Consider the following 17,412-nt stretch of genomic DNA (forward strand, 5'->3'; position numbering starts at 1 on the left):
GCTTTATTTTTTCTCTCTCTCTCTTCCTTCCTTTCCTTTCTCCCGCCCCCTTAACCCCATGCGCTACTCCTGCCCCTTCTTGAAGGGCAGTGCTGCACCACTTGGCTAGAGAGCCACTGGCACATGGCTTGCCCAGGTCCATGCCACCCCCACCACTAGCTCCTTCAGTGCCACATTTTGTTTGTTTCTTCTCTATCCCTTCCTTCCTTTCCTTTCTCCCATCCACCTAACCCTATGTACCATCCCCGGCCCTTCTCAACAGGCAGTGCTGTACCGCTTGGCTGGAAAGCCATCAGCACATGGTCTCCATGGGTCTGTACTGCCCCCACTGGCCAGCTTCCTCAGCACCGTATTATTTTTCTGATTTTTTGGTTTGTTTTTTGTTTTGTTTGTTTGTTTCTTCTCTCTCTCTCTTCCTTCCTTTCCTGTCTCCGACCCACCCGTCCTCACTCTTTCTTGAAGGACCTTACCAAACCACTAGACTAGAGAGCCTTCCCAGGTCTGCGCTACCCCCACCAGCCAGTTCCCTCAGTGCCATATTTTTTGAGTTTGTTTGCTTTGTCCTTTTTTTTTTTCTGTTTCTTCTCTTTCTCACTTCCTTCCTTTCTCCCGCCCAACTAGCCCTGTGCACCGATCCTGCCTCTTCTCTAAGGGTCGAACTGCATCGCTCAGCTAGAGAGTCACTGGCAAACAGCCTCCCTGGGTCTGCACCATTGTCACTGACTGGCTCCCTTAGTGCCATTTTTTGTTTGTTTTTGTTTTCTTTTTTTGTCATTGTGGTTGTTTCTTCTCTCTCCCTTCCTTCCTTTCCTTTCTGCCACCCACCTAGCCCCATGCGCTTCCCCACCCCTTCTTGACAGACTGTGCTGCACCACTCAGCTAAAGAGCCTCTGGCACACAGCCTCCCCAGGTCTGCACTGCCCCCACAGGCCGGCTCCCTCAGTGCCATATTTTTAATTTTTCTTTATCGCTCCCCTTCTCCCTTTCCTCTCTCACTCCCGCGTAAGCTCTGCGCTGCCTCTGCCCCTTCCTGATGGGCCGTGCCGCACCACCCGGAGAGAGAGACATCAGCTCGCCACCACCCCAATTCTGCCCCATCGCCAATGGCCAGCTCCCTGAGCACTATATTTACTTTTTGTTTTTGTTGCTTTCTTTCTTTTTTTTTTCTGTTTCTTCTCTCTCTTTTCCTTCTTTCCTTTCCTTTCTCCCACCTACCTAACCCTGTGTGCCACCCACTCCCCTTCTCGACAGGCCAAGCCACACCACTTGACTATAGAGCCACTGGCACATGGCCTCCCTGGGCCTGCCCCACCCCTACCCACCAAATCCTACTGTGCCATTTACTTTTTTTTTCTTTTTTCCTTCATTTTTTTTGTTGCTTTTTTTGCTTCTGTTTCTTCTTTCTCTCTGCGCACCTCATCTTCTCCCTTCCCTCCTGCCTATCTGCACTGTGTGCCGAGCGCCGCGTGCCCAAGTGGCACCAGTGCAGACCACTGGAACCCTGGACCCTACCCTACACTGCCTTGTCGGCCCCAGTATGAGCCACAAACAACCCATCCCCGCCCCTCCCCTCCCTCGCTGGACCTGCCCTGCTGCACCATAGCTGAGTGACCAGCCCTGCTCACTTGGACAAAGCCACAGACAAGCAAGCAACAAAAAAACGCCCAGCCCACTTTCCCAGACATAACCAAGTAAAACAAAACAGTAGGACAAAACAAACAAATCTATAATCTATAAATGAAGAAAATAATTCCTGAATGTCCCGGAGACAAGAGACAATATGAAAATATTTTAAAAAAGAGGACAGGATAGCTCCAGAAAGTGACCAAAATAAAACACCAGATGATTTTCTGGTAGAAGAAAAGGCACTGGAACTACCTGATGGAGAAGTCAAAACTCTAATATTCAGGGCTCTCCAAGAGATTAGCGAAGACATGAAGGGAAACACAGACAAAAATAAGGAAAAACTAGACAAACTCATGGAAAATACAGACAAAATCAGGGAAAACACAGACATAGCAATGGAAGAATTCAGGAAAATAATACAAGAACAAAATGATAAAAGAAATAAACAACTAGAAATCATACGAAAACAGCAATTACAAATCCAAAAGATAAACAATAAAATTTCAGAAATGGACAGTGCAATAGAAGGCTTTAGGAGCAAATTTGAGACAATGGAAGACAGGATCAGCAAAACTGAAGACAAATCCTTGGATACCAATTTACTTTAGGAAAAATCAGATAAAAGAATGAAAAAACAGCTCCAAAACAGCAACTGGGCTCCAAAATACATAAAACAAAGTCTAACAGCACTGAAAAGAGAAACTGACAGTTCCACAGTAGTATTAAACTTCAACACCACTCTTGGTAATGGACAGAACAACTAGATAGAAACTCAACAAAGATACAGAAGATCTAGAGGCCATAATCAACAACTTGACCTCACAGACATATATAGAACATTCCACTCTACATCAACAAAGTACACATTCTTTTCCAAGGCACATGGAACATTCTCCAGAATGGATCACATTGTAGGCCACAAAGCAACCCTCAACAAAATCCAAAACACTGAGATAATACAAAGCATCTTCTCTGATCACAACACCATAAAAGTAGAAATTAATAACAGGAAGAGCAGGGGAAAAAATCAAATACATGGAAACTGAATAATATCTTGCTTAAAAACCACCATGGGATAATAGAAGACATCAAAGATGAAATAAGAAAAATCCTAGACTCAAACAAGAATGGAAACACATCGTACCAAGACCTCTGGGACACAGCAAAGGCAGGGCTCAGAGGTCAATTTACAACAATAGATGCACACATCAAAAAAGAAGAAAGCGACAAAATTAAAACATTAGCTATACAACTTGAACAAACACAAAGAGAACAGCAAAAGAAGCCCACAGCCACCAGGAAAAAGGAAATAATAATGAACAGAGCAGAAATAAATGAAATACAGAACAGAAAAACAAAATCAAAACTTGGTTCTTTGAAAGGATCAACAAAATCAACAAACCATTAGCCAAAATGACAAAAGACAAACAGGAAAGGAAGCAAATAACCCAAATAAGAAATGTAATGGGAGACATTTCAACAGACTCAACTGAAATAAAAAGGATCATAAGACAGTACTATGAAAAACTATACTCCAACAAATTTGAAAACCTAGAAGAAATGGACAAATTTCTAGAAACACACTACTTAACTAACACAAACTGAGGTAGAAAGTCTGAACAGAGCCATAACAGGAGAAGAGATTGAAAAGATAATTTTAAAAACTCCAACAACAACAACAAAAGCCCTGGCCCAGAATTCTATCAAACATTCAGAGAAGAGCTTACAACAGTACTACTCAAACTATTTCAGAACACAGAAAAGGAAGGGATACTTCCAAATTCATTCTATGAAGCCAGTATAACCCTGATACCAAAATCAGGCAAAGACACCACAAAAAAAGAAAATTACAGACCAATATCTCTCATGAATATAGATGCAAAAATTCTCAACAAAATTCTAGCCAACAGAATTCAGCACCATATTAAAAAAAATAATACACCACAACCAAGTGGGATTCATACAAGCTATGCAAGGATGGTTCAACATCAGAACATCAGTCAACATAATCCACCACATAAATCAAAGAATCACATGAACATCTCAATCGATGCAGAAAAGGCATTCAATAAAGTCCAATGCCCATTCCTGATAAAAACTCTCAATAAAATAGGTATAGAAGGGAAATTCCTCAACATGATAAAGGGCATCTATACAAAACCGAAAGACAACATCATTCCCCCAAAAGAGACCTACAAAAATGGAAAAATATACCATGCCCATGGATAAGTAGACGCAACACTGTGAAAATAATTCTACCCAAAGCAATCTACAAATACAATGCAATCCCAATCCAAATATGAATAGCTTTCTTTAACAAGATGGAAAAACTAATCATTAACTTCATATGGAAAAAAAAGAGGCCCCAGATAAGTAAAGCACTGCTGAAGAATAAAGTAGGAAGCCTCACATTACCTGACCTCAGAACCTACTATATAGCTACAGTAGTTAAAACAGCCTGGTACTGGTACAACAACAGACACATTGACCAATGGAACAAAATCAAGAACTCAAATGTAAATCCATCCACCTATGGTCACCTGATCTTCAACGAAAGTCCAAAGTTCAATAAATGGGGAAAAGACAGTCTTTTTAAAAAATGGTGCTGGCAAAACTGGATGTCCATCTGCAAAAAAATAAAACAGGACCCATACCTCACACCATGCACAAAAACTAATTCAAAATAGATCGAAGACCAAAATATAAAACCAAAAGCCATAAAGACCGTAGAAGAAAAAATAGGGTCAACGCTAGAGGTCCCACAAAATGGCATAAATAGGATACAAACCGTAACTAACAATACACAAACACCAGAAGATAAGCTAGATAACCGGGATCTTCTAAAAATTAAACACTTAAGCTCATCAAAGACTTCACCAAAAGAGTAAAAAGAGAACGTACACACTGGGAAAAAATTCTTGGCTACAACAAATCTGATAAAGGTCCAGTCTCTAAAACCTACAGGAAAATGCAATACCTCTACAACAAAAAGACAAATAGTCCAGTTAAAAAATGGGCAAAGGATATGAACAGATACTTCACCAAAGAAGACATTTAGGTGGCTAACAGACACATGACCACTAGCCATTAGAGAAATGCAAATCAAAACTACAATGAGATACCATCTCAACCCAACATTACTGACACGAATCAAAAAAAACAGAAAATAACAAATGTTGGTGAGGCTGCAGGGAAATTGGAACTATTATGCACTGCTGGTGGAAATATAAAATGGTACAACCATTTTCAAAAACGATATGGCGCTTCCTTAAAAAGCCAGAAATAGAAATAGCATACGATCCAGTAATCTCACTCCTAGGAACATACCCTAGAGAAATGAGAGCTGTCACACGAGCAGACATATGCACGCCCATGTTCACTGCAGCATTATTCACAGCAGCAAAAAGATGGAAACAACCTAAGTGTCCATCAACAGATGAACAGACAAACAAACTATGGTCCATACACATAATGGAATACTACACAACAATAAAGAACAATGATGAATCTGCTAAATGTCTCACAACATAGACGAACCTGGAGGACACTAGGCTAAGTGAAATAAGTCAATCACAAAAGGACAAATACTGTATGAGACCACTATTGTAAAAATTCATTTATACAAAGGAAGAAACAATCTTTGATGGTTACAAGGTGGGGGAAGGCGGGAAGGAAAAAACACTAACTAGAAAATAGATAAGTGGTAACTTTGGTAAACGATAAGACAGTACACAATACTGGGGACGTCAGCACATCTTGACAAAGGCAAGGTCATGGAAGATTCATAGACACATCCAAACTCTCTGAGGGACCGAATTACAGGGCTGAGGCCTGGGGACCATGGTTTCTGGAGACATCCAGCTCAACTGGCATAACACAGTTTAGAAAGAAAATGTTCCACATTCTACTTTGGTGAGTAGCAGCTGGTGTCTTACAAGCTTGTGAGCGGCCATCTAAGATACTCCACCTGTCCCACCCCGCCTGAAGCAAGGGAGAATGAAGAAAACCAAAGACACAAGGGAAAGATTAGTCCAAAGGACTAATGGACCACAACTACCACAGCCTCCACCAGACTGAGTCCAGCACAACTAGATGGTGCCTGGCTACCACCACTGACTGCTCTGACAGTTCAGGGAACACAACAGAGGGTCCCAGACAGAGCTGGAGAAAACTGTAGAACAAATTCTAATTCACAAAAAAAAAAGACCAGACTTACTGGCCTGACAGAGACTGGAGAAACCCCAAGAGTATAGTCCCCGGATACCCTTTTAACTCAGTACTGATGTCACTCCTCAGGTTCACCCTTCAGTCAAAGATTAGACAGGCCCACAAAACAAACAATAATACATGTAGCTCAACCATGTATATGAGACTAAATGGGCACACCAACCCAGGGGCAAGGGCAAGAAGGCAGGAGGGGACAGGAAAGCTGGACGAATGGAAATGGGGAACCCAAGGTCAAGAAGGAGAGTGCCGACACGCCGCAACCAATGTCACAAAACAATATGTGTATTAATTGTTTAATGAGAAACTAATCTGCTTTGTAAACCTTCACCTAAAGCACACTGAAAAAAAAAAAAAAAAGATAACAATCACCTGTATGAGATCAAACGGTCAGCAATTACTTTAAAACAAAGATGAGAATGTAAGGGGGCAGAAAAACTAGATTAATAGAAACTGAACTACCAGAACGGAAATAATTAGAAATGTTTACACATTGTGAAGAATGTAACCAATGTCACTGAACAATTTGTGTAGAAATTGTTGAATGGGAACTTAAACTGCTGTGTAAACCTTCACTGAAAACACAATAAAATATTATTGGCAAGAAAAAATTTCTACGGAGAAAATAATACAATTTAATTGAAACCAAAAAACCAAACCAGTTGTCGAGTCAATTCTGAATCATCGCGACCCTATAGGACAGAGTAGAACTGCCCCATACGGTTTCCAAGAGGCAGCTGATTGATTCAAACTGCCAACCTTCTGGTTAACAGCCGAGCTCTTAACCACTGCTCCACAATTTAACTGATATTCAATACATATATATAGAGAGAGAGAATAGAGAACGTTAATGGAGTTCAAGTCTCAATACCGTAAAGATGATATGATACGCTCCCTAAATTCAATATGGATTCAATGCAATTCCAATCAAAATCCCAACCAAATTCTTCATGGAACCTACAAGTTGATTTAAACATTTATGAAGAAATCCAAAAGAACTCCTGAAGAAGTTCCAGGTGGGAGGGCTTGCCCTACCAGCTATCAAGGCTTATTTTAAACCTCTCTAGTAAGTGTGGAATTTACAAAGAGTCTTCACCCAAAGTCCCCCAATCTCTCTCAAATTAGGATAAAAATAAATAGGGCTTTCCAGTGCAAATTTTTCTGCTAAATTCTCATCGCGTGGTTTTTCCTCTGATTTGAGTTTTATATGTCCTTAGGATGCACATTAAAGAGTTTAAAATATTCCTTTAAACTTCCCAAGATTCTTATTCTTTCTCCATACTGAATTACCTTGTAAGCATCTCCTCTTTGAGTTTGGTATCCACTCCCTTGTCCCCTTCTACCATGACTCCTCCCAAACCAATTACATTAGAACTCTAGGGTTCTGATCTTGCATCAGTCACTGTCTCTCACCTATGAAATGTGTAGAGCAGCACCTCACCTAGCTGTCATCAGTCAGACAAATTACCTTCTTCCTCTCCATGGCTTGAGTTGTGCTGGTGATCTGTATCTTGAGTGTGAAGCGTCTTCTCTGGTTCCGGCAGAAGAGAAATGCTCTCAATGAACTCATCAACACCATCTAATATGTCATTTGCACAAAGCTGAAACAAAAGACAGGAGATCTAGGTCTATGGACATCAGTGGAATTGATCATCGTGTTTGGTTAAAGAGTTCTGACTTCAAAATGAGAATTACAAAGGACAGAGATGAAGTCAGCCAAGAACTCATACCAATCAAAATAGGTTTGATTCATTACTAACTCTCTCTGGTTAAATACACAAGACAATATACTCTACTACTCTATCCTGAGAACTTCTCATCATGTTCATAGCTAATGCAAACCTCAGAAAACATTCTTTCAAATTCCAAGACTTCATGGAGTTATTTAGCAAGTATAAACTCAAAATGTTTGGAGCAAATGGTACCTTCTGGAGATAGATTTAAAATAGATTTAAAAGGCAATAAGATAGTGATACTTGGCCAAAATTCCTCAAGAGTGACATCAACTTAGTTGCAAATTTTATCCAGCAAAGCACTGGGGTAGTAAAGAGGGGGCAATAACAAGTGAGACATGGTTTCTGCCTTCACAAAATTTAGCAATTGAATAAAGAGAAGCCAGAACTCAACAATGAGGTGCAGCAAAGTAAGGGCCACAAAAGCAGTCCACATGAGGTTCATATATGAAACAGATATCATCTGGAGGGAAATATTAGAAATGGCTCATAGAAGAGGTGTTGTTGATGGGCATGGAGGGCTCTAAACATTATGAGTACAAGAATAGGCCTCCTACCCCATTTAGAAGAGAAAGAAATGAAGCCCACAGGCCATTTGCACAGTATGCTACTTGTACTATCATTTATCAGGGCAAAAGGAAAAAAAAAAACATTCAAAGGTTTTTTGCTCTAAAAGTGGTGAAGCTGCCTCTTAAAGACCTCAAAGCCTCAGTATGACAGACATAGGCCACTCTGTCAGCAAAAACGTATTAAGTGTCTCTCTTGTAGCCTCTAACATCCACAAATACAAATCTTCTTTTTTTTTTTAAGTTTCTAGTGTATTCAGTTACACTCCTTCACAATAGCATGGAATACATACCCTTTGCATCTGGAAATCCACCCGCCACATTCTTAAGGTCTGATCACGGGACCATGTAACCAGTTGATAGTCCTTTGACCCTAGAATCACCAAATAAGAATCCTGGAAATTTTTCTGAATGCAACACAGATTTTGCTACAGGTCATAATCAAGTGAGATTCATTCATTCACTCACTTAAAAATATTTATTGAACATCTCCTATGTGCCAGGCACTGTTTTAGGCACTAGGACTATCGAATGAATAAAATAGTCTCTGTCTTTATAGACCTCATATTCCAATGGTGGAAACAGACAAATAAATACATAATATAATGTCAGGTAGTGATCATGTTATAAAAAATAACCCAGGATAAGACGACAGAGACTGATGGGGTAACTGTTTTTAGATAGGACTCTCTGAGGAAGTCACATTTGAGCAGAAACTTAAATGAAGTGAAATAATAACTGGCAAATTAGCAGGTGAAGACTGATGTGGGATTTAAGGTCACACTAACTTTTACCTCTACAAACACTTTCTTTTATATGCTCTTGAGAAGCTGGAGACAAATATTTTTTGCAAAATCAATGGTATTAAATGCATCATGGCATCTTATAGTTAAAATAATTTTTTGGTAAAGAGATGCATCTCTTTATAAAGTGCATAATCACCCTCTAATGTTCTTAACTGACTAACATATTTTCTCACAAATTAGGTCTGGTCAAAGAGAAATCATTCTGAAAAGGCTTGAGGTGCTTTATGAAAGAACTTTATGAAAGAGTAGGGTGATTTCAGGGTAATTATTTTGTATCTAGAATCTCTTTCATGGCCATCTTCAGAGAGCAAAGAATTTAGAAATAATTTCATCCAATGCTCTCATTTTATGGATGGGGAAACCAAGGCAACAGAGAAAATGGCTTGTCCAAGGTAATAGGATGTGATGGTTAATTTTGTGTGTCAACTTTGCTGGGTTACAGTTCCCAGTGGCTTGGTTAAGCACTAGTCTAGTTGCTATTACATAATGTAATCTAATGTAATGTATCAACCAGTTGAAAACGGAGTTTCCTTAGGGTGTGCTCTGCCTCCAGACTATAAACAGACATTTTGGCAGAACTTCCTCTCTCTCTTCACTCTGCTCTCTTTCCATTTTCTGACTTACAGGTCTTGGGATGCAAGTGTGTAGAACTCTCCAGTCTGACGCCTGACCTAACAGATTTTGGGTTTGCCAGACCCCGTAATTGCACAAGTTAATCTCTCAAAATAAATCGGTCTCTCTCAATACAGATATAGAGACAGACACACATACAGGCATAAACCCCGTTGTCATCAAGTTGATTCCAACTCATCACGACCCTACAGGACAGAGTAGAACTACCCAATATCGTTTCCAAGGCTGTAAATCTTTACGGAAAGAGACTACCATATCTTTCTCCCATGGAGCTGCTGGTGTGTTCGAATCATCGACCTTTTGGTTGGCAGCTGAGTGCTTAACCACTGTGCCACCAGGACTCCTAAACATATACATAGACATAGATAGATCTCACTGGTTCTGTTTCTCTAGAAAACCCTGACTAAGACATAGGGCATTAGCGGCAAAACAAGGGCCAGTTCTCTTTTCACCGTTATCAGCTCCTTCTCCACGTCACTACTTTCGAACAAGCCTGAACTGGCAATGCTTTACAGCATCCCTGTGCACTCTAACAACAAAGGAGCAATTATTCTGAACCACTGTCTGTCATGAGTTCCACCATCTAGCTTCCTGCTAACGTCAACAATTTTTGACCCTCTATCTGGCCTCTTTTCATGTCCCTGACATTGAGGAAGAGGTATGCCTAATTCCTCTCTGAAGTCAACTCCTCTTCCTATGCCTTCGACCCTACTCCCACTCATTTATCAAGTGCCCTCATCTCTTCTCCCAGCCTTCAAATGAAGAAGGCAGCAGGTCCTCTGCCAATCAGCCTATTCTACTCCTTGCCTTTGAAGGCAACTTCATTCACAAAACTGCTGCCTCCACTTATAAAGCTACCTTATGATCTGGCTTGTGTCCTCAATCTGCTTTTAGAACTTCTCTCTTAATGATCATACAGTTTTCTACTTGTTAAATTAAATGCTTTTCTTTTAATTTGCATTTTGATCCTTCAGCAACACATGAAACCAATGACTACCTTTCCCTTCATGAAACATCCCAGTCCCTTGCCCACAACACCCTACTTCCCTTCCTATCTCTCTAGGAGCTCCTTCACCCCCAGTGAAAATCAAAATCAAAGCTTGAGATGGTCCAGTAAAAACTGACTGAAAAAACATGGCAACAAAAATCAACTAAAGCAACAACATTAGGTTGAGAGAGAAGTAAAACACAATGAATGCAGGACAGTTATATTTATAAAAAGTTCAAAAAAAAGCAAAATGAAACTATCTTTAGGCACGCATGAATGGGTGCTAAAACTATAAAGCCAAAAAAAGGAAATTACTGTCATAAGCATTAGGATAGTGTTTACCTCTAGGGGAAGAAGGGGTGGTGATTGGGAAGCTTCTGGGATTCTGGCAATGTTCTTTTTCTTGACCTTGGTGGTTACACAGATTTTCATTTTATAATTACTTGTTAAACTGTGTATGTTTTAAGCAATTTTCTAGATACATGATACGTTTTGTAATTTAAAGAAAAAAGACCTCAAATTTTCACTAATGGCATGAGGTTTTCTCTCCCTCACCTTCCTTCTGTTTCCTCCACTGGAACTCCAGGACCACATCATCATGTCCTACAAAGGTATGGACTGGGGTGTTCAAGTCAAAGACATTCCAAAGGAGAAGACTATTTTCTCTCCGCAGCTGGGGAACCATCACAGTCACTAACCCATTGCTGAAAGGCTGAGGGTAAGAAACGGGAAAATGTGATTATTCCAGGTATAATCGGCTGAGTCTTGGGTTACCAAAGTTGGAATTCTTTCCTAACTAAAATAAAGGATGGAACGACCCAACCTATCCTGGGAATATTTTTTCCAAATATTATAAGTTGACCATTACATCTACCCTTCTCTTTTTGGAAGGGACCACAGCAAGTAAAAACTAAAACCAAACCAAATGCTTGGAGAATTTTTTTCATCCTAAAATATGCAAATGACTCTGACTATGCATTAGAACACACTGTTTCACATCCTAGCTATTCTCCATGAGTTCCCTCTCAGGTTAAGAGAAGTGCTTTCCCAGAATGAGCATGTAAGCCTGACTGGGAAAATCTCCAGGCAGCAAACGTAATTTTTGCCACGTGAAATGCACCAGAAGCACACCATCAATGTGGAACATCACCTTCCTACTGCCCCAAGTACCACAAATCTTCAAAGGAATACTTTATCATTTCAGGATTGACATGCTTTACTCACCAACACTCAACCTGCTACGTAGCTAGGGGGCTCATTTGGTTTATAATTAGATTCAGTTCTTTAAGGAATGAATCATAGTCACTTAAGAGCACAGTCAGCTTCACTTCCCCACCTGGCAGCACTCCTGAACTTTCCTGTTTGTTTTTTAAAGCAAACACATTAATCCAGAGAAGTATTTCAGTTCATAAGAACAGGGTCAGATTTCTTGGCAAGTGCTCCCAGATGCAAAAACAACATAATACCCAATTATCTTCTTTGCTCCACAATGCCCGAGGTGACAGCCTCAGGATAAAGGTAGCTTGATTCATGCCCAGGCTCACTTTCACATTGACATTAAAGGAAATATATTATCTGTGATTAGCAGCTATCAATGTGGCAATGGAAAAATTGTTGGAAGGTTAACAGTCTACTCCTATATTTGTAGCATTTTATAGTTTATAAAGCACTGAACTGTACACATTAAAGTGGTTAAAATGGTGAATTTGATGTTATGAGAATTTTACCATAATAAAAAAAGGCGCAGTAGAAATTATTATTCATATTCTACAGAGGAGGAAATTGCTGCTCAAAAATATTAAGTGGTTTGCCCAAGGTCACGAAAATATTAAATGGCAGAGTCAAGCCCCAAACCCAGGTCTTCTGAATCTAAAGTCAGAGTTCTTTCCACCAGAATCAATTGATTTTGAGCCTCTCAACCCCCTGCTTGCATCCCACCCTGCTCCCCTACCATCAGTGAACACTTACACTGCCCAGCTTCTGTCTAGTTGTGGTTAGCAATTCTAAGAGGGACACCTACGCAGCATTCCAAGGGTAAATGTTTAAACAGATAACAGCTTTAAGCTATCATTATCACCTTTGCTCCACTCTAAACCAAGACAGAAAGAGAAAACTGCTTTACAAAAAAAGTAACAGAAAATGTTGCTTCGACCCTTGTGTCTGCAACACCAAGATGAAGCTTCCCAGCAAAAGGTAGGGTGTCTCACTCACAGTGTATCTGGCCTTCCAGACAGGCACTTGGCAAGGGAGAATACTGAGGTATTTCCGAGGCTGGCGGTAATCCCAGAACTAGAAGAATAAAAGCAGGATAATTTCTGAAATAAATGCCACTAAAAAACACAACTATTGAAATAAGCATACCCTTTAAACACATTGCTTTTATTTTTTAGTGTAGTGAAATTAAGTAACAAAAAATTTGCCATTTTAACCATTTTTAAGAGTACAATTCATTGGCATAAATTACCTTCACCATGTGGGCAACCATTATCACTACCTACTTGCAAAAGTTTTTCATCACTCCAAACAAACTCAGTACCCCTTAAGGACAAATACTGAATGACCCCACTTATATAAAATGTCTAGAACAGGCAAATTCATAGAGACAGTAGGTGGACTGAAGGTTGCCAGGGGCTTGGAGGAATGGGGAGCTACTGCTCAATGGGTACAGAGCAACACGTTTGGGGTGACGAAAAAGTTTTGGAAACAGATAGTGGCTATGGTTGCCTACACACAAAAAAAGTTAAACATACACTTGCCACATGACCCAGTAATCCCACTCCAATGTATTTATCCTAGAAAAATGAAAACTTCCATTCACACAAAAACATATACATGACTGTCTTAGCAGCTCTATTCACAATCACCAAAAACTAGAAACAGTCCAACTGTCCTTCAAGGTGAACATATAATAAATTGTGATACAGCCATACAATGAAATACTACCCAAGGAGCCATGGTGACTCAATGGCTAAGCTCTCAGCTGTTAACCCAAAGGCCGGCAATTTGAACCTACCAGCGGCACCACAGGAGAAAAATGTGGCAGTCTGCTTCCATAAAGATTACAGCCTTGGAAACCCTATGGGGCAGTTCTACTCCGTCCTATAGGGTCCCTATGAGTTGTAATCACTCGACAGTAATGGTTAATAAAATGTCTATGAACTATTGATTCTTGAAAAAATTTGAACAAATCTTAAAGGCATTATGCTGAGTGAAAGAAGCCAGTCTCAGAAGGTTACATACTGTATGGTTCCATTTGCATGACATTCTTAAGAAGACAAAACTACCATGATGGAGAAAAGATCAGTGGTTGCCTGAAGTTAGGGCTAGGGGGTGACAGAACTGTTCTGTAACCTGACTGTGGTAGCAGTTACAAGAAATTTTATAGTCTGATCATTTTTTTAAAAAAGAGAGGGAAAAACTTATAATGCCAAGGGTTGGAAAGAATATGGGGAAACCAGAACTCTCAATCATTGGTACAACCACTTTAGACAAGCTATTTGGTCTTATCTACTAAAGCTAAATATATGTTATTCTATGACACAGCAATCCTACTTCTAGATATGTGGACAATTTATAGGTAAGATATAGACAAGATAAAAAATATTTTTAAAAATCAGTCTACCAAACCGAATTTACACACACACACAGGCACATATCCTTGACTCTTATTTTGATACTTTATTGATTGTCCAATAGCTAAAAGATTGAAAGGATATACAAATACCTTTTGATCATCGATACATGTTCATTTTTGCTACTTTAAGCATGTAAAAGGTTATCTATGATTGTAAGGGGATATGTATGCAAGATAATAAATGTGTTTCTTGCTTACCAAGAAGAAAAAGAGAGTAATTTTGTCTTATAATAAAATTGTCTGATCATGCCAGAATATAAAAGAAGATAACAAAAGACGAATTTGAAGGTTTTCAATAAGTTGTAGGTCTGAGAAGTGAATTGCATTTGCCCTGGTTTACAGTATCTGCAAATCTTAAGTGTGAAAGGAGGTAAAAAACATTAAATGTTGACAAAGTGGGCTGAATATTGACGGATTTTCTTGTAAGATGGAAAAAGGCTTTGAAAAAGGTTTTCTGCAAAATGTTATATGGACTGTATTAAAAAAAAAACTAAAATTTGAGTTTTTCTTTCTGTTTCAATAACTGATTTCTGAGCACATAGTCTGTTCTTAACAGTAAAATGGTATAAAAACAGTAAAAAGTTATTCTATACTTGGAGAGCAAAGGTTCCCTATACCACTAAAATATTCTGCTGACCTTTGTGTTTTTCATAATGCTCTTGAGTCATTTATTTAAACTAAGGCTCTTAAAAAAAAAAAAACAGTAAGAGCTCAGCTGCTAATCGAAAGGACAGTAGTTTGAATCTACCACCTGCTCCTTGGAAACCCTATGAGGCAGTTCTACTCTGTCCTATAGGTTCCCTATGAGTCGGAATCCACTCAATGGCAACATTTTTTTAAAAAAATCATTCCAAATAATTATTGTTCCTCACTGCTGCATTTATTTTCACTCTATATCAAGACTATAATCATGTCTTATCTTTAAGCCTAAATGATTTATGCTTATACTTTGTTTCTTCTGACAATTCTTTTTTTTTTTGCAAATTCAGGCCCCATATTCAAAATAATAAAATCGTTAAGATGTTTTTTCCACCAAAACTACTTTTGGGTTTTCTAGGTGGCTAGAGGGTAAACCATAATTTGCTCCCTCAACTTATAAGAGAAGGAATACTAGAAATAATTAGGTATGCTTGGCATTCTCCAGATTTCTAATTAGCTCAATGCTTTGTGAATGCTGCTGTTAGCAAGCCCACAAAATGTGAAAAACTAGCAAATAGAAGTTCAACTTCCCTAAGTTAATTATATATATGTAAGATGTTATTAATATGAATGCATTTCAGCAATTGTTTACTTTTCTGGTTGGACAGAAGCATATTCACGTTCATGGACAAAGATGCGCACAACAACTGTTAACAAATTAATCCTTTTTTAAAAAAAAAGAAAGGTTTTGTTTCTAGGTTTAAATATGCTCACCAACTGGTGACAACTGTAACATACAATTTATAGATTACATTAAAGGGCTCTGGAGATCTAAAAACACCCTCACTACTTATAATATGTTCATACTTTTACAAGGTAGGAGTCTGTGAGTAGGGCAAATGGTTAAGCGCTTGACCACTGACTCAAAGGTAGGTGGCTCGAACCCATCCAGAGGCACCTTGGAGGACAGGCCTGATGATCTGCTTCCATAAGGTCACAGCCTTGAAAATCTTATGGAGCAGTTTTACTCTGCACACATGGGGTCGTCATGAATCAGAAACAACTGGATGGAAACTAACAACAACTCTCAAGGCAATCATTGATGGAAGTCTTAAACAAAAGGATTATACATTATACCCAAATAAGACTTCACTGTGTTCCAATCTGATATAGTTGGCTATTATAAGGCATTAAACAGAGCCATTTGTCTTCCCATCCATAGGTGATTTCTGCTTTTATCTTACTCTTGCCTAAAAGACCCCTGCTACAAGCTATATCTCAGAAACAAACCTTCTGAAGAAAGATTAGAAGAGCCCCAGTCAACATGGAACCAGGTTCTACTAACTGCTGACATCACAAGGAACAAACAGACTCCTGGGTACAAGTGTCTCAGTAAGGATGACCTTGTCTCATGGGCAGAAAGATACCTGTCAGAATGTACTGAGGGACTGTGTCTGAATTTCTAGGACTCTATTAGCCTAGAAGAAGAAAATTTTGTGAAATAGGCTCTTTAACCCAAGATCAGGAAAAAGAATAAATTAATTACCTAAAATGATATAAACTAATTTATTTGTGGTTAGTGTTCTATTTTTAAAGACCATATAAGAAAAATCCTTTTCTTTCTTCTTGATCCATCTCTAACCCTCAATTCAACAGTTTTATAGTTTAACAATTTACAAAATGTGTTTGTAAATGAAACATTTATTCAATGGTATCTTGCTCCAGCTTACCCCTTAGAACTCAGGAAAAGAAATACAATAAAAATTATTAATACAAATTAAAAGCTAAGGTAAACTTAAAATAATGATTATGTAGAAAAAATGATATATGCTGATTATCTTTGTGTACAAAACTACTAAAAACAATGGTTGAAGATCATACAAAGTGCCTTTACTAAGCTGCTTCACTTTTTACGATCATGTTATTTACATAAGTTCCCTACTGAATTCTTATTGAATTCTGTTTTTCTTCCTATGAAGATATAGTGAAATAAATCAAATGCGCAGTAGCCATGACCATATCAAAAATCTCATTTAATTAGTAAGCTAAGCCTACTAGTAAGAACAAGAACTGTGCTTCACATGTGGAAACTATGCCTACCAGGTCCTCCCAGTAAAACAGCCTATTATATCTTCATTACCTGTGGAATCCCAGCCTTACAGGTAGTAAAGATGCTACTGAATATCATCTTGGGGATCTCAAAAAAAGAGGCAGATGTGAGCAGCCATCTAAGATACTCCACTGGTCTCACCCCTTTGGGAGCAAAGGAGAATGAAGAGAACAGGATACAAGGAAAAGATCAGTCCAAAGGACTAATGGACCACAGCTACCACAGCCTCCACAAGACTGAGTCCAGGACAGCTAGATGGTGCCTGGCTGCCACCACTGACTGCTCTGCCCGGGATCACAACAGAGGGTTCTGGACAGAGCTGGAGAACGATGTAGAACAAAATTCTAACACACACAAAAAAAGACCAGACTTACTGGCCTGAAAGAGACTGGAGAAACCCCGAGAGTATGGCCCCCAGACACCCTTTTAGCTCAGTGGTGAAGTCACTCCCGA

The 17,412-nt window shown here is 39.1% G+C and overlaps 1 protein-coding gene across 2 annotated transcripts in view; it reads right to left on the reverse strand.

Annotated features, from left to right (window-relative positions):
- Positions 1-17,412, reverse strand: part of WDR59 (WD repeat domain 59) — a 113,109-nt gene that overhangs the window by 36,639 nt on the left and 59,058 nt on the right. For both annotated transcript variants that reach the window (XM_004387815.2, XM_023741906.1), the window contains exons 9-12: positions 12,788-12,865; positions 11,132-11,288; positions 8,443-8,522; positions 7,319-7,451 (exon numbers count right to left, since the gene is read on the reverse strand). In XM_004387815.2, the coding sequence (XP_004387872.1) occupies positions 7,319-7,451; positions 8,443-8,522; positions 11,132-11,288; positions 12,788-12,865 (448 nt within the window). The remainder of the gene's footprint in view (positions 1-7,318; positions 7,452-8,442; positions 8,523-11,131; positions 11,289-12,787; positions 12,866-17,412) is intronic.

The sequence above is a fragment of the Trichechus manatus genome, unplaced genomic scaffold, assembly GCF_000243295.1.
Source record: "Trichechus manatus latirostris isolate Lorelei unplaced genomic scaffold, TriManLat1.0 scaffold00194, whole genome shotgun sequence".
NCBI lineage: Eukaryota > Metazoa > Chordata > Mammalia > Sirenia > Trichechidae > Trichechus > Trichechus manatus.